Consider the following 19,669-nt stretch of genomic DNA (forward strand, 5'->3'; position numbering starts at 1 on the left):
CCCGGGCGTCAGTACATGCACCACACGACGAGCAGCGTGGTCCCCGTGCGGCAGTTCCAGCCCTTCATGGATGAGAGGCTAGACAGGCCGCTGCGGTGGCTGCAGATGATGGAGTGGACAGCGCGGGTCGAGGAGGCGGGCTTCCTGCGCGCCGTGTGCGAGGTCGGCGAGGCGCGATACCCGAAATTATTGTTGCTGGGAAGCGGGATTGCAGAGGGGAAATGAAGGGTGAGCATGCCAGCGGCCAGTCTTGTCGCTGGAAGACGGTGGCCCCAGCACTGCGGAATTCCAACTACTAGATTTAACCTCTCTTTTTTCACATCTCCCTCCCCGTGGCTGGCATCCGCTACAGGCGCCGGGCCCGTGTTCCTGGCGGCCCACTCCGCGAACGAGCCATGGGGGTCGAACCCGTCCATCCCGCCGGCTTCGTCGCGGGTCATGTGTATAAAAAGGAGTAAACCAACGCGAGGCCAAGTTTATGTCTTTAGCTTGAGTGTTTCTGATTCTCGCACCTCCTGTTTAGATTCATTGCTCTCTCTTCGCTAGCACCGTAAAAAAAAAAAAAGGCTGGTGCAAAGGAAAGGATAACGTTACAATGCAGCTCTTGTCAAAATACGTACAATACCCCGATGCCCCTTCTCCTCGGCAATCCGTAACGGTGTGTTGCCTTCGGTGTCCGCCAGATTAGCGTTAGCCCCTCCTTCGAGCAGAAGTTGAACAACGCCTTCGTATCCCTTTAAAGCAGCCCACCATAACGGTGTTTTGCCTCCGGTGCTTGCCAGATTAGCGTCAGCCCCTCCCTCGAGCAGAAGTTGAACAATGCCTTCGTAACCTCCAGCAGCAGCCCTCAATAACGGCGTCTCGCCCCCGGTGTCCGTCAGATTAGCGTCAGCCCCTCCCTCGAGCAGAAGTTGAACGACGCCTTCGTGATCTTCAGAAGCAGCCTCCAATAACGGCGTCCGGCCCCCGATGTCCGCCAAATCAATATTGGCTCCGTTTTCAAGCAAAAGTTGAACGATGCCTTCGTATCCATTAGAAGCAGCCAACGACAGAGGTGTGTTGCCGTAGGAATTTTTCAAGTTGACATCGGCTTGGCTTGCTGTTTGCAGGATTGCCCTCAATAGCCTGGGTAGCCCCTCCTGGCACGCAATGTGCACCAGACTGGTTTCTGCTCCATAGCTCTCCTGTGCGTTGAATCGCTCCACAATAGCATTCGACGGCCAACCAAAGAATTCCAAAAGGTCCTCTTGGCTGCTGCTTTGTCTGGCGTGCTCTCCCCAGTAGCCGATGGAGTATTGCCAGAAACGGAAGTCAGCAAATACCGCCCGTGGCCCGGCCTGAACGATCTCTTCCATGACCAAATAGCGTAAGCAGATTTTGGATAGTCGATCGTGCGCCATTCCGATCGTATCGATTGGCGTTGAGATGTTTCTCAATGCTGACAGGCCCTTGTCGAGGAAGAAATCCTTGACAGACTGGTGGATGAACTGGATAATCCAACTGCGACCTGCCGGTACGATCTCTACGAGACCGCGACCCAGAGAGTTGATCCTTCGTTCCAAGTTGTCCTCGGTGATAAAGTCATTGGACCGGCGGCACTCGTCGAGTGACTTGTAAGCGCCGTCAGGATCGACTATCATGGCCCATGGCAGTTCATCCGTTCGCAAACGCCACGCAGAAAAACAGACCCATTGGATCAGCTTCAGGGATTCTGGCCCCATCCCCTCGATAAGTTTGCAGTATAGCTCATCGAGAGCCGGAGGGGTGTGCCGAATGGCCGTCTCGATCACCCCCAACCCTTTTCCCTCACGCTCCAGGTCTAGGACTTGCTTCACCACGAGGCGCGCCCACATAAACACGCCTTGTGCTCCGTCTGTGATCAGTTGCGGAATCGTGGATGGTGCTCGGCTGCTGAATTCTGAGAGCTGGTGTTTCACGTAGGTCGAGATGTCTTCGCCGTTCTCGCGCTCTGGACATACCCTGAGCACTCTGTCCAGATGCAGAATCGGATAGTGGCGGCAAGTAAAGCAGATTTGAAGCTGTCGACTTGCGGATGAGATGCTCTGAAGCAGCGACTTGAACTTTTCGACCAGGTTGACCGCATTTTCCTCGCCGCACTCGTCTAGCGCATCGACGAACAGCCAAACCTGGCGGGTCTGGAGGACATTGGGCAAGGACGCCTCGAAGATGTCGTGTAGCTCGTTCGAGTTCCACTGCCATTTGGTCCCCGCCTCGCCCATCCGTTGAGTCTTCTTGTCAAATGCCTCGACAAGATCTGGCACTGCGTCAGGGGCCACCCCGAGAACCTGGTGGAGAAGTGACCGGAACAGGCCAAGAGGAGACTTTTGGAGTTCGTCGCCACGGGCATGGAAGAAGAATGAGAGAACAACGGTGTCTTTTCTCGAGGCAGAAGCTCGTGTGCGGTGGTTGAAGGCGTGCTTCAAAAGCGTCGATTTCCCAGAGCCCGGCTTTCCTTGAATCCAGAGCAGGCCACGATGGCAAGCAGTCCATTCCTGGAATGTTTTGTGCCGAAGCAGCCACTCGCATGTCCCTTTGGCGGCACGTTCAACGTTGTGGGAGCGATCATGCATCTGGGGAAAGGCAAGCGATTTAAGACAGCCATGCACTAATTTTGGTGATAGGTTGGGCTTGTCTACTTTAGAAATAAACTTCCAATTAGCTTAAATGGAAAACCGAAAATTGAAAAATAAAAGTGAAAAAGCAAGTGAAAAAGAAAAAAAAAGAGTAGCTTTTACACACCGGCACCCAACTCCCGTTCAATTTCCCCCACCCATCTTCTCAATTCACCAAGTAGTCTTTTAAATCCGTTCTCCTCCGCGGAGGCAAACCTGACCATATCGCGATGGTTGGCGTGGATGGTGATGGGGTCATGACCTTCGAAGGTGGCCGAGTCCTTGGAAACGACCATGCCTACCCCCAGCAGCGGCAGTTCCTCGAAGAAGCATGTAACACGGAAGGTGCTAGAGCCGAGTTGCTGTTCTCGTGTCATGCCCGCAAAATCGGCCCGAAGAGATTCGAGAGTCTCGTTGTCCGTCCCCAATAGCTTCAGCAGATCCGTGCTGACACTTTTGACAACGCCAAGAGCACAAGCAGGTATCTTGGCCCAGTCAGCCATCCAGGCCCCCCGATGAGGAGTGCCCATGAACACGATGCCTTTGGTGCACTCGAATATTTGTCGGAGATGGGGTTCGGGATTGTTCCGCGAGCGAAGCATGGCCCTCTTGCAGACGAGGCCGCCCAGGCTGTGGGCAACGAAGATGAGGGGACGGCGTTTCGTATCGCCAGCTCTTTCTCCCGCCAGGTCGTGCAAGAGGTTGGTGGCATGATCGATCAGCCGGTTCGACGATGCAACCGACTTCCGTATCACGTATGCGTCGTATCCGTACGTGAGTATTCGAGCTTTGAGGGGCGGTGGAAGTAGGGTTTTCGGCCAGGGTTCATCGTGCCCTTCGGCGGTCCAAGTGCTTTCCCAATCTCCAGTCAGGCCGTGGACAAAGCATATGTCGACAAGGGCATCGGGGCGGTCGTGTAGAACTTTGACCCCATCCGGGAAGGGGGGCACAGTTCTGTTGGTCGACGAGCTCGAGTTTATCGTGGGGACCGGCTGGGACTGGGATGGCACAGATTCGGGGCTCTTCTTCTTTTCCCTCTTTCCCAATTTTAGTTTCGACAGCACTCTCTCCATGGGAGCTGGGAGTGAAAAGAAAATAGTTGTACGTGGACGTGCAAAATGAGGGTAAAATGGAAAAGGCGTAAAAAAAATGAAAGCGAATATAAAATTAAAAGCGAATTGGAGATCGAGGAAAAGGAACTATTAGTGATAATAGCAATAAGAAAAAGAATGGAATATGAAGGGGGACAGGAAGGGGGACAGGAAAAGGAACAGGAAGCGCAAAATCCAGGCACAGCAACTTTGTCTGTTGGTAGGCGAGCTTTGTCAAGTCTGGGCCAAGAGGAGAGGTGAGTGAAAGACCGATCCCTGCGTGGTTCGCGCCCCTCGAAGAATAAGGCGACCAGTTTTCGTTTTCTTGCTAATACGACCAAGAGAAATGTAGAGGGAGAGAAGATTATTGGACGCCACCGGCGCGTATTGCGGCCCAATGGCCCTGCACCTTAGTGGCCGAGCTGAGGAAGATGGCGGCGGCATCCGTCGCGTCCATCTTGGCAAGGGCTTGGAGAAGAGGGGTCCTGCAGCCTGACACAATAGAGCGTAGCCCCTCCTCTGCGCTCGTCGGGAAGGCCTTGGCTGTGTGTCCTTTGCCAGCCCCTAGGATGTTTTCGGATATAGGGACAGACATCCTGGCAATGGAGGACCATTCCCCTACCTATGCAGGCGGGAGGACTGTATGTGAGCGGCCCTCCGTTCATGGTCATTGGCGGCAGTAAACCGACACACGGTGGACTTCTCCTGCCAATTAATACCCTTGCCGAGTTAGCCTCCTTCTAGCACCCACTTGAGCTCAGCAATCACTACAAAGAGTCTTCGGTCCCCGTCAGACAAGCTTGGCGCAAGTGAACCGGCTTCGGCTCTCCGGTTCCCTCACAATAAAACATAGGTACTCGTCATCACACTCCTTTGCCTGGCCCCTTACAGAGGTCACGGCGTATCGTCAACGCTGTTACAAGCGCCTGCGCGCCTCCATCAAATGCCTCTGCTAAGACATGGAGGGCAGTCCGCACTACGAGTACGAGCACTACACTTGGCGGATTCTGCCGCAGAGATTGGGGAAGGGGAACATATGGTCGTAGCAGCGGGAGGGGGCGCTCGATCTCAGGTGCCTGATACCAAGCAGAGGCCGCCCCCCATGGCATCGCGTACAATTGGCTTGGTCGGATCTGGTTCAGGATATCTTCAATGCCGGGGCAGCCACGGAGACGGTCGATGATGCGAAGGTGTGCAGTGTGGACTCCGGCAGCGGTAGCACGGGCGTAGCGAGTTGGCGGTTTTGACCCGGCCGGAAGGGTAATATACCTACCTATGTAGTTAGATATGCACGAGCTTGTGCTGGGCTATTGATGAGTCGCGACTCACGCGTTTGGCAATCCCTAGTAGAAAGTCTGCCAGGCCAAACCGTGTCGACAGCAGCAGCGAGCAAGCTTCGCCGAGGGTTGTAGTGCTGGACATGTTGGCGTAGAATGCGGCCTCGCCAGCGGATGGGACCCCTCAACACATGGAGGCAAGCACCGGAGCAAAGCGCACCAGCGTTCATAAACGCCGGTGTCATACCAAAGAAAGTACCGTGGCCGGTACCCCAGCTGCCAGCCGGTCACTGTTCCCTCAGACGTGATCGGTTTGGAGAACTCCTTGACCGACTCCGGATGTGGCTTCATCGGGGAGCCTCTGTCGGGTATACCTCATGATATGCGGCAGATCTTCAGAATCGGCCGCGTAACAAGGCGCGCATGGCCGGACCTCGTATTTGCCGGGGTTCCTGGGCCGCTCATCGGCGGCCACGTAGAGAGGTGCCACGGACGGGAACCCGTCCCGTGTATCCAAGCTAAAAGCGCCTACGGAGCCGATGGTGGTGGGCTTTATGTCGCAGCTACCGGCTCCGTCGGCCGGTCATCAACGGCGAGAGGCGTGGCCAAACCAACTGACTCCCGGGAGAGAAACTGTAGCTTAGGATCGATGACAAAGGCGAAAGATCACGTTTTAGCCCTGACAAGGCAATAAGAGGTTCCGCTAAAGGTATGCACGCCAAGGAAGCTTAGCATCGGCCTGGGGTGATTTTCCTAAGCAGCGACAAGCTTCGACAGCCCACCGCTGGGCGATTCGCGCGTAACGAAGACAGGGTCAGGTCCTGGGAGTCCGGTTGGAAAGCGCTGTGATATGTTCAAATTGACACCAAGTGAGGTAGGTAGTCTCGAGGCATTGAACAGAAGGAGGGAAAGAGGATACAAGCACCATTAACAAGGCACATATCCATCTTACGTCATGATGTGCAACGTCACCTTACATCAACACTGGCCGCCCGACTGATGGTCCCGAGATGTGATTCACATAGAGGTTGCCCGCTGCCATGACATGAAGGCTGAGAAACAAAACAAATTCATCAAGCTGGCACAAACCTTCATTTGCGGAGGGCTGGGGGCGATTCACACAGCCTGCTGTCGTGCGCAGCGGGCAGTTGCAGTCGAGACCTGGGAAAAGTAAAACGCACGGGCTCCCCGCCGCAGTTGCCAGTTTCAGTTCCCAAAACCCAGTGGGGCAGCGGGCCGGTGCTTCCCGATTTGGAGCTTGGCTGGGATCGACCTCCACAAGCGCTGAAAGCGCCGCTGTCGATGGGTGCTTGGCAAAATCATGTCTAAACAGGAGAAAGCCGTCCGTGCCCTGCGTCCCATTTCAATCAATTCACCATGTCCTGACGACATCACCACCTAGTGGTCAAGGCATCTCCTTCGCGTCAGGTAAGCGCGCACATCTCTAGAGGCTCAAGCCGCCGGGACAACGGCACGCAAATGTCCGACCGACAACAATCAAGCCAACCCTGGCCCAGTGGCTGTGCCCCTAGCCTGGGAAGCCTGCCACTGTCGCCCCTGCGTGGCCATTTCGCCCCGAGTGAGAAAGAACGCGCGTTCATGGAAACTACCTGCATCCACGTCATCCAGCGGGAGAAAAGGGAAGGCATCGAACCCGGAAGCCCGGGCGGGGGGCAGCGCGGCGTCTTGCATTCAAAGCTGCGTGGCTTTGGCTCAGCCGCCGTACACGTCGTCACCAGTCCCTGCCCCCAACAGGCGCGGGGAGATTCAGGCCCAAGGGTTGGACAAGGTTGACAGGGCAGGCTTAAGCATACTTAGCGTTGCACGTCGGTCTTGCCCGCCGGTCTCACTCGGGAAAGTGGGCGGCGCAGTCCGGCTCCCACGAGGCAGGCGCCTTTTGCCAGTCGCAGAAAGTGGATAAAACACTTTGTAACGCCATGCTGGGTCGCTTCGTCTCGAGTCGGCCGGCGAGAGCAGCCACGCCCACTAGACCCAGACACAGTGTCAAGCAGCCACCCCAAAATAGGCCAACCCAGGATCAACCCCGGCCCTGCCCCAAAGCACCAGTCGCTGAACCTCCTTTTCTTGTCTCGTCAGCTCTTATCGTGTGCTGCTCACCGCACTGCCTCTGTCCTCGCTTTTCCATCTCCTGTGCCGTCAGACTCTACTTATACCAGATTCATTTGTTATTTTGCATAGGTCCGCTTGGAAAAAGGCCACGATACCAAGAACATAGCACACATCCACCCTATCTGGACATCCTTCCTAGCCCGCGCGATCTGGCAGGCATCTGCGGACCCTCGCCTAGTTAACCCCTGCCGGCCAACGACGTCGTGATCACCATCAACCCCTGACTGCGTCTGCGCCCTCCACACTTCTTTTTTTACTCATCTTGCGCTCCGGCCATCTTCCCTTCGTTTATTTTTCTTTCTCGCTTTCCTCTTGGCAAATGCAGGCTCTTGGCTCTGGAGCCAGTTACTATTCCAACAATACCTTCTCTTCTAGTTTTCCTGTTTTGTCCCTCCCTTTTTTCGTCTTTGCATTGCCAACTAAAAATAGTTCATTGCTATCTTTTCCAATTCTACTACCGTTTTGTCTCTTTGGATTCTCCCCGTAATAGTTGACATTTTCTCCTTACTCCCTTGGTATAATACTTTTTTGTACTAGTTTGGGGAACGGGCGACTTCTACCACACATAAATAATTCCCCTCGTCTTCTTTCGGAACTAGGAATTTTCCACCCGCAATATCGACCAGTCCAACGAGGTCGCGCCCGAGGACAACGACCAGCGACGCCCGAAGCCAGGGTGAGAAAACGAAGCGCAAACTAGGGAGACCGGAAGAGGCGGGAGTTGCAAATATGAGGGTGGCGACAACATGCATAACCGCGGCGATGGCGCTACTATGGACGGCCACGGAAGCGACTAGCATACCGAGGCGGAGGTCAGGTACTCCGGCGCTCAAGGTGATGGGCATGTCGACGGAGAGGAGGGCGATATCAGACCCGCTGGGTCACGACAGGATACGCAGGAGGGGTACGGTAGAGGCTTCTCTCAGCAACCAGGAGACGCTCTACTTCGCCAACCTGACCATTGGCACGCCGCCGCAATCGCTGCGGCTACACGTCGACACGGGTAGCAGCGACCTGTGGGTCAACTCGGCCAGTTCACGGTTGTGCCTGTCGTCGTCCAAGCCGTGCGACTTTGCGGGCACCTACGCGGCCAACTCGTCGTCGTCGTACGAGTACATTAGCAGCATCTTCAACATCTCGTACGTCGACGGTTCTGGTGCCCAGGGAGACTACGTGTCCGACGTTGTCACTGTCGGCAGCACACGTGTCGACCGCCTGCAGTTTGGCATTGGCTACTCGAGCACCTCGACCCAGGGCATCCTTGGTATCGGTTACGAGCTCAACGAGATGCAGGTTGGCCGCGCAGGCCTGAAGCCATATCGCAACCTGCCTACCAGGCTGGTCGAGCAGGGCGTCATCTCATCACCCGCCTATAGCCTCTGGCTGAACGATCTCCAGGCCACCACCGGCAACATTTTATTTGGCGGTGTCGATACAGAGAAGTTCCAGCCCCCGCTGTACACTGTGCCCATGCAGCAGAACGGCGGCATATTTGCCGAGTTTCTCATCACCTTGACCTCGGTCCAGTACAAGAGTGGTGAGGCGACTCAGGCCATGGGCGAGAACATGGCGCTCGCCGTTCTCCTCGACTCGGGCTCTTCGCTCACCTACCTGCCCGATGCTGTGGTCCAGCGCATCTACCAGGCCGTCGGCGCCCAGTTCGACAGCAACGAGGGCGCTACCTACGTGCCTTGCAGCCTGGCCGATGACCGTACGCGCATGCTGAACTTCACCTTCAGCTCGCCCGTCACCATCTCGGTCCCCATGAGTGAGCTGGTGCTGGAGCTAGTCACGTCCTCGGGGCGCCGCCCCTCGTTCCGCAACGGCGGGGCCGCCTGTCTGTTTGGCATCGCGTCCGCGGGCCAGGGCACCAACGTCCTGGGCGACACCTTTCTACGCTCCGCCTACGTCGTCTACGACCTGGAAAACCACGCCGTCTCCCTGGCCCAGTCGAAACTCAACGTCGCACGCAGTAACGTCGTCGAGATTGGAAAGGGCCAGGGCGCCGTCCCCAGCGCCACGGCCGTGCAGAACCCCGTCGCTGCCACCGCCGGCCTGTCGCGGGGTGCTGGCCGCGGCGTCAACAACAACTCGGCCGCATCCGGTGGAGTGCTCCCGCCTCGCGCTGCTGCCCTACTGGCGTTGGTCGCTGCTGTGGGCTTTGCGGCTCTGGCATGACAACATCCATCATTTTTTGGTTATATTCTGATTTGTTTTTCTTTTCTCTTGGTAACGTTTGTTTACATTTCATATATCTGACCTACATCCTCGGGGAGGATCCGTTGGACAGAAGCCATTCTAGCACATTACATGAGTTTATATATATAGCATTAGCATTGCATGGCGTCCTATGGGGATGATTGGGTACTTCTAGTTCAACAAATGATTTTTTGGATATTGACATGCGTATTTCTTTCCACCATGCGTACACTGGTATGAACGGCAGGGGGAAATTCCTCTAGCAGGTAGCCCTCCCGGTTGCTTCACCTGCCCAAGTGCCTGTGGCTTTTCTGCATGCCCGGGCGTTGGCTCCCTTGTGGGTATCCAAGCTTCCCATTCTTTTCGATTTCGGTCCAGTTCAGCACGAATTCCTTCACAAATTTGCGCTATTTTGCCTGGCTGAAAGGGATGCTGGAAATAGCGCCAGAGGTGGTGCCGGAGGTGCTGGATGTGCGGGTCGAGGGCCACAAACGTCACTCCAAACGTGCCTCATCAACTTGGTGCGTAGGGGGAAGACTTGTGCGCATTTCCGACAGGCTTGTTGGCTTTGGGAGGCCTGCTGGCGTGGAGGTAAAGGCACTGCGATAGTAGGGGAAGCGTCCTTGTTGGTTTGGTTGTGAGTGCCTGCGTCTCGGAGCTTTTGTGCGTGCCCAGGGCTCGAGGCGTGCCCAAAGGTCGCAGGTCGGAGGTGGGAGGTTGGGTATCAAGATTACGTTTGGCCTAGCAAAGGGAACATTGGTTGGCGTGCGCCTCGATCGGAAACGGCTTGCCTGGTCTGTAGCCTTCCAAAGGTCGGATCTTGGCGATCCCGATCTACCCTTCTGCCCGAGGCGCTGTAACCCACATACCCAACCCCCAGCTCCAGAGTTGCTCCCATTTGTGAAAGCAGTTGGGGGAGGAAGGTAAAGGTAGGTAAAGTGATGCCACTCGAAGAGGATCCAGGCCGGCCTCCAGCCTAGAGACAAGCCTGATATCTATTTGTGCCAGAGGCTATCAATTGCTATTATGTTTTGATGCTTTCTTTCTGTCTTGTTGTCCCGGGTGGTGATGTGTATGTCTCTTTTGCGCGGCTAGCAGAATGATGGCCAACTTCTGCCAACCGATTCTGGGGCGGGCACGGGCAACTTTAGTATCTGGGCGGGAACGCCGTCTCCGCAGCCCTCGAGGTTATTGCCATTCGTAGAGTCTGCGGGAGCTCTTGCCAGTCAGTGGTCTTCAGTGGTCAAAATAACCTCAAGCCACATCTGGGGCTCAAGGCAGCTACCGGTGGGTATATCGCAAACTACGGGTACCTGTAACTTCCTCGGGCAAATGAGGCCGGTCGTAGTTTAACCAACAGCCAGCGGCCGTCGAGACTCTAGAGAAGCGTCTCCTCATACAGCGCTGGAGAGTCACCGTATTGGGCGGAACCCGATATAATCATGCTTCAAAAGGGCACAAGTCGGAGTAAGATATCTTTCCTATCAACTAGGGCTGAAACCCTAGGACAGAGGCGCGGCGGGAGGACAAGGGCGGTAGAGTTACCGCCTGGTTGTAGATGCGAGACCAACCCATGTTGTACAAAAAAGAGACACGATTCGACGTGCCCATCGTCACACTAGGAGAGTCATACGAAGACCAAATGAAGAAGATCGGCAAGGGGGAAATGAGTAGATGTGCCATCGATGTTCTCGCTTGGCTGCTATCCAAACAAAACAAAAGGGAAACCTCCGCAGCGTGTCCAGAGCTGAAGCTCCTGGCATCTTGCTCCCCTCGATATACATGTTAAATCTCGTCCGACCCAAGCCGCATTCACGACATGAGTCCACGATCAGGGTAGAGAAGAAAAGTCCAAAGAAGATAAGAGCGAGAACCAAGAGAGGAGAAAAGCCTAGCTATCATATCTCCTATATGTCCCAACTCCAACAACGATGCCAATCACGCCTATGGGTACCTTGTATTCGTGATTTCGTAAAAGAAAAGAAAAGGACCAAGCCGAGAATTGGAACTGGGGCAAGCAAGAAAAAGTGGGTAATAAAACTCGAGGGATGGTCGGGAAGTGAATATTAGGCGAACCAGCTTGTGGGCGCGAAGGAGTGTAAGTGTTGTGTATCGATGTGTTGAAATAGAAAGGCTCAAACGCAGCTTGGCAGACATCGAGAAAGCGCCAAATCTTCCGAACTCGAGGATATTATGGCGATCCCCATTTCAAGTGATGGGAGACAGGAAAGGGCTGAGAATGAGCTCATCGGCGTTTGGCCGTTTGTTGTGGTCCATCTCGAAGGTCTGAGCGAGGAAATCCTTGGCTTCGGTGCTCGCATCGTCGGGCACCGTCGGCGTCGTCTTGCCACCGCCGATCTTGAAGATGGCCTGCAGCTGCGTGCAGTCAGGGAAGGGGTGGTTGCCCGTCATCATCTCCACAACGAGACAGCCGAGTGACCAGATGTCGGCCTTGCGCGTGTAGCTGGTCTGCTTAACCACCTCGGGTGCCATCCAGAAGACGGAACCCTGCAGCGACGGTCGGTGCTTGGCGTTATTGGCGCCGTTGAGGACGTTGGTCGCCTCCACCTTCTTGGAAATTCCGAAATCCGAGATCTTGATGAATCCCTTGTTGTCCACAAGGATGTTGGCGCCCTTGATATCACGGTGAATGATGTCGCGGTTATGCAGGTATGAGAGACCGTTGAGGATCTGGCGTACAAAGCTGCGAACAAGGGGCTCCGGGAGCGCGCCGTAAGAGTTCAGCATGGTCTGAACCGAGCCGCCAGGCACGTACTCGAGGAAAATGTTCAACGATTCGGCCGAGGATCCGCAGCCGAGATACTGCACAATGTTGGGATGGCGGAGATCGCGGAGCAGACTGATCTCGCGCTTGAGCGCCTCGATCATGCTCTTCTTGCGCGCGTCGTTTTGGCTGTTGGCACCAGGCGAAGGGGCCTCAACCTGCTTCACCGCCAGGAGCTCGCCCGTGATGGCGTGCAGGGCCAGGTACACAGATCCGAAGGAGCCCTGTCCGATCAAGGCGCCCTTCATCCACTTGCTGTCATCCCAGGACTCGCCCGAGAGGAAGCTCTGCAGGTCCTCGTCGGCGTCCTCGCCGTCCTCGTCGAGTGCCTTGCTCACGTCGCCGAAAGAGCCAGAGCCAGCTGATCCGGAGCCGATGGTACTACCTTCATCGAAATAGCTATGGCGGACGACATTGCCGTCAGGGTCCGTCACGCTGACGGCGGCAGTGTCGGAACCACTGTCGGCAAACGAGACGTATGACTTGCGGTTCGGCTCCATCGAGCCCTCCTCCTGTAGGGTATCCAGCATGGACGAGGCGACCGAGTCCCTGTAACCGAGCCGGCCCGATAGATCACGGGGTCGGGCCTTGGGGATGGCGGCCGTAGCAAGCCAGCTGTCGGCGATTGTGGGGATAGGCGGCACATCCTGTATGCTTGACGCCATGCTGAAGCCACTAGCAACGCTGAGACGGCTGTTGACCTTGCTAAGGCGTGCAGATCGCCGCATGGACAAGCGGGCGGTCCGGTCGATGTCCTCACGGTTGTGGTCAGGGAAATACGTGGTCAGATCCGAGGCGATCAGTTCACTGGGCGGCCTCAAACCGCCGAACTGCCTCAGCACCTTCCTCCGCGGCTGCGAGGGGGCAGGTCGCTCGAGATCGCGGGCGGCGTTGTGAACATTCCTCTCGCGGTCTTGGTACGAGACGGGGGAGAGTGGGGGCTGAAGATTGTCCCAGCTCTCGCCGAGAACCTTCTGCACCTTCAGCTGGCTCCGCGAACCGATGCTGTCCATAGCACGCGTGTGGGTCTGCTGAGCCTCCTCCATGGCGATGGCGGCAGCCCTCTCGAGCTCGGCCATGCCAGGCTCGCCGGCGGGGACGCGGCGGAGGATGAGGCGGTTGCGCTCGGGTCGCTTCTCATCCTTGATAACACGCCACATCTCCGTGTCACCCAGGCGGCGGCACTGCTTGGGGTCAGGGATGGTGCCGGACAGAACCCAGAAACAGTAGTTCCTCTCGTGGTCCTCTCGGAGGGCGAACTTGCGGAGCGTGACGCGCATGACTTCCTCGCAGGTGTTGCAGTCGGCAATCTTGACGACCTTGGTGACTCCGCCGGTAGAGATGACTCGAATGACGTCCTGATTCTGTGGTAACGCAGCCATCAGCGATCCGTCCATACCAGAGTCGGACCTGGTATGTGTGTGTAATACCGATCGTGGTGCAGAGCGGCTCTCTGGGGAGCCAGGGATGCCACTAGAGCCGGATGGGGGCGTAGGCTGTCCCGGGTAGGGATACCGTGAGCGGCCGTTGCGGAATTCGGCGCTGTGGAGGGGTGAGTTCGGCCTCGACGAGGTCGCGGCTCTGCCGGCGTCGAGCGAGTCGATCTGGCGCGAGTATCGCCTGTTCGCCGAGGTGGGCATGGCCCGGCCCCCAGAATGGGGCTGTCGGGGAGAGTCGGTTGAGGGGGCGTACTGGCTATCGAGAGGGCCAAACGAGTCCTGGATAGAGGGCGAACACAAGACAGGGTCAGGACACTGGTCGACTCAAAACTTCACACTTGTGTAGGCAAATAAAGGAACAAAACAAAAATGATACGCATGGCTCAAGCTCACCCTAGTCCGCTTCTTCTGTCCAGCAATAGCCTTGGTCCGTAGCTTCTTGATGCTGAGGAACAGGCGCACACGGTCGCCGACCTTGTCGATGCCCATCTCCTTGAGGACGTCCTTGTCCATCTCGAGCAGGTTCTCGCCGGTGATGTGGTTTTTCCGGAATATCTTCTCGTATTCACCACATCGGACGGTGCGGAGGTACTCGCAGACCTTGTCCTCATCCCAGTGCTTGACAGAGTCTTGGGCGTCGTCGGAGAACTCGGACTCGGTCGGGCTGAAGGACTGGGCATTCGACGGGAACGGGGCCGCCCTCCTCGCGGGAGCATAGGCGGCCTGGGGCGCGCTGGCGACCATGCCGGGGCCGGGCGCGCCCAGCGCGGGCGAGAATGGAGACTTTGAGGCCAACATGGCCGGTTGCTGTGTGTATGGCGCGGGGCCAGATGGCAGGCAGACCCTTGGCTCTGGTGATGGCCGAGCAGAGAGGCCAAGAGAGCGGGCAGGGAGAAGAAAGGAAGAGCGTTTGTGGGCTCAGCTGCCAGGCGGGCCGGGTGGAAATATTTACACGAGCGAGTGTTTGGAAGGGCAAGAAGTATATCCCGGGAGCCGGGCTATGGTGTCACAACAAGGTCAAAGGGCGAGGTTGCGAACCAGCAGCAGCTCCGCACATGGAGAATGGAAGAAAGAAGAGGGGGATGGAGGGGGGAAGAGGTGTGTGAGTAGAAAGGTTGGCAAGTGCCTAGTAGGTAAGTAAGGTAGGTAGTGGGTGTGTGCGTGGGAGAGGGCGGGCAGAGGAACGAGGGTTTCAAATATGGCTTGCTAGCAGCTAGCTCGTGGCCGCGGCGTCCAAAAATGGGGACGTGACACAAACACAGCACGCAGCGGCCATACAGCGAGCAGCTCAGCTGGGGAGAGAGAAAAATAAGCACGGACAGGCACCGGGGTCGTCGGCAAGCAACGTACGGGCAGGGCAGAACAGGGCAAAGCAGGGCATGGGAGGGCGGTGGGAGGGCGGTGGGCAGTCCCAGGTCGCTGCCACTGGAGAATGTGCTAAAGATGTTGCGGCGGGTTTAATTTGGCGATGGAAGGGCTTTCCCTGGGGCAAAAGAGCGGGAAGCAAGAGGGCGGACCAGGGTGTGGTGGTGGTGGTGGAGGGTGCGGCGCGCGATGGTGGGCATGTATCAGCCAGCATCCATCCGCCTCCAAGGATGGGACCAGACGGGCGGATGGCGTGAGTGGATTGGATGCAGGGTCAGGGTCGTGCGAACCGTCAGATTCGCTGGAGACCCACTGGTGGTTCAGTGGCGGGCAGCGGTGGCCCACTGGGCAGTTGGAGCTGGCTTGAGTGCAGAGGCCGAGATCCAGTCGGCGTCCCAGGACGCCGCAGCACAGGCAGTGTCGGCTGCACAATTTGGAAGAATCAGGCACTCAGGACAGCCCGTTGATGGAGAAAGCATGGCAAGCTCGGCCAACCGAGCTGGGCGGGTTGAGAGGCGACTAGGCTGGCCCGGCACCTGATTGGCCGGGCAGACCCCTGCTGCCCAAAAGGCGGCGGCAGCTGGTGTGAAACAAGAGGAGCTGCACGAGTCTCCCTAGCGCGCCCCACCCCTACTGCTGGTGCTGGAGAATGGCGAGCTTCCAGACCGCACGCCACTGCACTCATTGGTGCTGGCAGTCATTGAACCGCATTCCAGCCGACGTCGAGGGGGATTTGGTAAGCAGAGACGGACAAAAAGAATTTGTGGCCTCCCGATCGCCTCCCTCTGATCAGCCTCCTTGTTGCAGAGAGAGATAACGGATGAGCACTACTGTACACCCAGGGGGCCTCAGGGGACTGTGTCCCTTTTTTTTGCCGACGCGGGGGTGAGGTGAGATGCTATTAAAGTGATACACTGCTGCAGCCGTGGGCCGGTACAAGCGAGTGAAGATCACCGGCCGATCATCGCTCGACTTTCTCTTCTCTCATTTTTCACACCCAGCAAGCGGGAAGTGAACCGACAACCCTTTGTCATGCGGGCCAAGAAGCTGAGGACACAAAAAGAAACGGAAAAAAGCGGCCACGCATACCACGCAATAAACGACCCATGCACCCACCCTCACACCTCCCACATGCGCAGAGTGGTGGTGAGGGGGATTTGATACGTGGTGTCTGGCGAGAAATCTACGGCATGCAAATTTAGGGACCATAGAGAGTGCCACGGCGTCCGGCAGCCAGGATCCAAGCACTGCCAGGATGAGATTTCGATGTGCGATTCTGATGGAGAAAGCTGGTGGGAAAGCGCTTCATGCCTTGCAGCGGGCGCCCGCAGTGGGACTCAACTTCCATGTTTCCCTTCCCGTCCTTTGTCTTTGTCCTCTTCAGTCTCCCGCCCTGGTATCTTCTGGGGTCCACAGGGAGCACAAAGGACCGCCTCCCCCTCTTCCGGGGACCTCGTGTCTGCGCCTGTCCAAGATTACCCGTCGGTCCCTACCCAGGCCGCCAGCAGCGAGCATATTCGTTGCAGCTTGGGCTGCCGAACATGACGCGCTGAAAGGGCTGTTTTGTTTGGTGGCGGATTTTTTTGGTCTGTATCGGCTCTAAAGCAAGGGAAAAAATGGCAGACTGTCAAGAATCTCAAGTGGGGGAACCTGCATGCCAACAGGCGTGAAGCCTTGCCGACCTGCCGCCTCCCCGCTCGTGCTTGTTTGCGCACAGAGGTTGCCAGTCTAGCAGGGTTGAGAAGGATGTGGAACGATAACCTCGCTCCTGCAAATATACCTGTTACGGACATTTGCATCTGCCTCAGCCCACAAACCCGACGCCACGTGACAGAGCACCACGCTTTGCATCTTTGCGAGCCCAACAACAACAACAACAACGAACAAACGACCTTGTATAGGAATTGCCATCACGAGTTGAGTAGGGCAAAGAAGTGCCGCGCCCGTGGGGCCCATCTGAAACCGTGCCAGTTTCGTGTCGACGCTAGCTTAAGACGGGTTGGTGCGCGACGACACCAAGGCCACGCATCCCTCACCAACCGGCTAGAGACCCTGCACAATCCGGGTTGGTGCGCCCGTCCGTTCTCGGCCGACTTTGGAGCTACCAACCCCCAACACCGCTCCCGTCGATACATTCCATTCCTTATAGGGTAATGATGATCTGCCCGGGCTCTCGACAACTGCCGCCAGAACAACCCAACCCCCAATGGGCTTTCCGGAATGCCTGCATACCTACCGTAGTAGTAGCCAAGATCTGCTAGCAAGGCCGGGACCAAATGTCTGCCATCAGGCTAGCAACCCTGCGATTATCCGGAGGAGCGTTGAGGGATACGACCCTCCGGAAGCCCCCCGTCAACACCCGCAGGTTAATAAGCACCGCATGGCATATGCATGAGAAGCAATTTTAGAATCCAGTGGGTGGACAGCTCGTGGTGTCACCGCCGGGCCTAGGATTTATTGATGGCAGGCGGCGGTGAGGAAAAGGCCTCGTGACCGCCCGGTCCCTCCATTGTGCAGGGGCTCATCGATGCGTGTCTGGCAGGACCCACAAGGAAGGCAACTTGGCAGGGAGACGGCGTTCTTCTTGCGTGTTGAGCGTGGGGAATGTGTCTTGTCGTTGGTCGTGGGTTGGTCGGTACTATCATATCGACGAGAATAGGTAGAAGCAGATGGAGTAGGGAGGGCTAAACCGGGGTTGGGGGTCGAAACGTTCACAGTATTGCATACCAAGACATGCCCAAATAGTTTGCCCAAGAAAAGCGTATCGCCAACAACGCGAAGCCGAAATCCAAAAGGACAACAACAGCCTTCCCCAGACACACGAAACAAACACGCAATCTAGCCTTGGCGGTCGAACCCAATGGAGGAAAGCCAGAAAGAGAAGAGAGCCGGGTCAGGCAGTCGGGGTGGGAGCTGGCGCTAGGGGCGTACGCGTGCTTGACTAGCAGCGGGTAGTACCGTAGCATCGAAACCATCGCGCGTCCAACCCAGGGCTGCGGCGAAGGAAGGGGACGGGGAAACAAAAAGGCCAAAAGGAAGGACGTTTCGAAACATGGCGCGCCGGCTCAGGGTGACCCATGCCCTGAAACAGCCCTCATTCGCTCCACGCGGCGCGTGCGAGGCTGTCAGTCAGCCCGTCCACAGCCCGCAAAAAGCAACGCAAAAAGATTCACCAGTAAAACGTGCTTGCTTCTGTTTTTAGGCGGCCCGACCCTGGCCGCCCACTCAAAACAAGGCGGGTTCGATATGGGCTCGTGGCACTTGTCGCCCCTGCCTTTCCATACCCAGTATGCCTGCATCGGGAAAGATATTATTGCTAGGTTGTGGCACAGGCGACAAGGTGTTTTTTTTGTCATTGTTTTATTTCCTCCTTCCTTCCAGTCGCTTGTGCTGCTTCTATTCCATACTAGTACTCTTTCTGTGGCTGCCATCGACGGCACAAGCGGTGGACCCTGCAAATGCGCACGCACACGGCGCCAACGCCTCATGTGCGGATGGCGCGACGCCAGCCTTGGCGACGGGATCGAAAGGTTGCAGAAATGTGTTTCTTGTTGTTCGGATTGACTTTGTCGGATTCCAGTGGACTTTGTCGGAAACAAAGTTCAATGGTGTAGCATCCTCATACGGGGCAAGGGTTTGTACATTTGTTTGTTGGCGGCCCTTTTGAGGAAATGAGCTGAGCAGGGCGAAACGGACAGAGTCCTTCATCTTTGCCTCTCGTCCGCACTGGTTTCGTTGGAGATGAGGCTCTGCCCACAGTCCCTCCTCCAGACGGGCCATAGACGTTCTAGTCCCGGAAGGATGGAACAAATGAGCGGATGGCGAGGCCGCCGGCTAGTCCGCGGTGTCCCTGTATGTCAATTGGGCCACGCCCGTTACGCAAGCTTTCCCAGGCTGTCGGGAGGAGAGGCCGATGTGGGATGGACGCTGTGACACGGGGGTTGGACCAGGTCCTTTTTTTCGTTTCTTCGTTTCTTCGTCGAAACACGTCCTCTCTCTCGACCCTGCATGAGACGAACTCGAGATGACGAGGCGCTCTGTACGTGCGTACTGTGTTTCCGCGGGTGGGGACGTCAGCCCAACAGTCGCTTGAAGCGACGAGGCCTCAGCAGGCGACGGGTCGTCGGACAATTGGATCGATGTGAACCCCGGTTTGATGGGCGATCTGAGAGATACACGTGCACGGTGGCTAGTGGGTGGCGTCGTCAAAGCCACACCTCCACTGTGCTCCATCTGCTCTGCCGTTCGCATAGGCTTGGCGACACTCCCTGACCGCGCTGGTGTTCATGATGCGTAGCATTACGTCACCAGGCATTCCGCCGCTGTTTTTGCACTCCATTTTGGCTGGCGTGCCCAGCAGCGCCGTCTGGTTGTAGCCGTCAGTGGCTGTCGCAGACGGTGATTTTCCGGTGGTCGCTTTCTTCACGCCTTTTTTTTTTCCCCCTCTGCCTGGCAACCGTGAGCACTGGCTACATGGCGACCTGATGGCCAACGGGGGTCGCCGACGCACCGTATGGGGACCACACAAGATGCAGCCTGGGCCGTCAGCTTGGGCCAGGAGCCAGCAGCCAGCGACAGCAGCCAGCCTCGACCAGCGTCGTCGGCAGACTTGATGCTGCGGTCTGGCTGCGTACAGCATGCCGCAGTCGCATGATGCAACCTGGCTGCCGGCTTGGGCAGTGTCTAGACGTACCTGGTCGGCGGGCAGCTCGAGTCTGTCGTTTTCCCCCCAGCTCGCCTCCACGGGGGG

The 19,669-nt window shown here is 56.9% G+C and overlaps 5 protein-coding genes across 5 annotated transcripts; 2 read left to right on the top strand and 3 right to left on the bottom strand.

Annotated features, from left to right (window-relative positions):
* Positions 1-8: 8 nt before the first annotated feature.
* GGTG_09560 (hypothetical protein) lies at positions 9-3,706 on the bottom strand (the record flags this gene model as incomplete). Its single annotated transcript, XM_009227411.1, has 3 exons — positions 9-424; positions 617-2,626; positions 2,761-3,706. The coding sequence occupies 3 exons, from the start codon at positions 3,704-3,706 to the stop codon at positions 9-11; spliced, it is 3,372 nt and encodes a 1,123-aa protein (XP_009225675.1).
* Positions 3,707-6,340: 2,634 nt separating this feature from the next.
* GGTG_09561 (candidapepsin-3) lies at positions 6,341-9,538 on the top strand. The gene has a single exon (XM_009227412.1). It carries the CDS (start codon positions 7,861-7,863, stop codon positions 9,307-9,309), a length of 1,449 nt encoding a protein of 482 aa, XP_009225676.1. The 5' UTR covers positions 6,341-7,860; the 3' UTR covers positions 9,310-9,538.
* A 1,203-nt stretch (positions 9,539-10,741) lies between these two features.
* Positions 10,742-15,040, bottom strand: GGTG_09562 (STE/STE11 protein kinase). Its single transcript, XM_009227413.1, has 3 exons — positions 13,948-15,040; positions 13,546-13,833; positions 10,742-13,479 (listed from the first exon to the last, which is right to left on the bottom strand). Exons 1-3 carry the CDS (start codon positions 14,350-14,352, stop codon positions 11,539-11,541), a joined length of 2,634 nt encoding a protein of 877 aa, XP_009225677.1. The 5' UTR covers positions 14,353-15,040; the 3' UTR covers positions 10,742-11,538.
* Positions 15,041-15,108: 68 nt separating this feature from the next.
* GGTG_09563 (hypothetical protein) lies at positions 15,109-15,459 on the top strand (the record flags this gene model as incomplete). Its single annotated transcript, XM_009227414.1, has 1 exon — positions 15,109-15,459. One exon carries the CDS (start codon positions 15,109-15,111, stop codon positions 15,457-15,459), a length of 351 nt encoding a protein of 116 aa, XP_009225678.1.
* A 2,856-nt stretch (positions 15,460-18,315) lies between these two features.
* GGTG_09564 (hypothetical protein) lies at positions 18,316-18,699 on the bottom strand (the record flags this gene model as incomplete). Its single annotated transcript, XM_009227415.1, has 1 exon — positions 18,316-18,699. The coding sequence occupies one exon, from the start codon at positions 18,697-18,699 to the stop codon at positions 18,316-18,318; it is 384 nt and encodes a 127-aa protein (XP_009225679.1).
* Between the last annotated feature and the right edge of the window lie 970 nt (positions 18,700-19,669).

The sequence above is a fragment of the Gaeumannomyces tritici genome, assembly GCF_000145635.1.
Source record: "Gaeumannomyces tritici R3-111a-1 unplaced genomic scaffold supercont2.5, whole genome shotgun sequence".
Lineage (NCBI taxonomy): Eukaryota > Fungi > Ascomycota > Sordariomycetes > Magnaporthales > Magnaporthaceae > Gaeumannomyces > Gaeumannomyces tritici.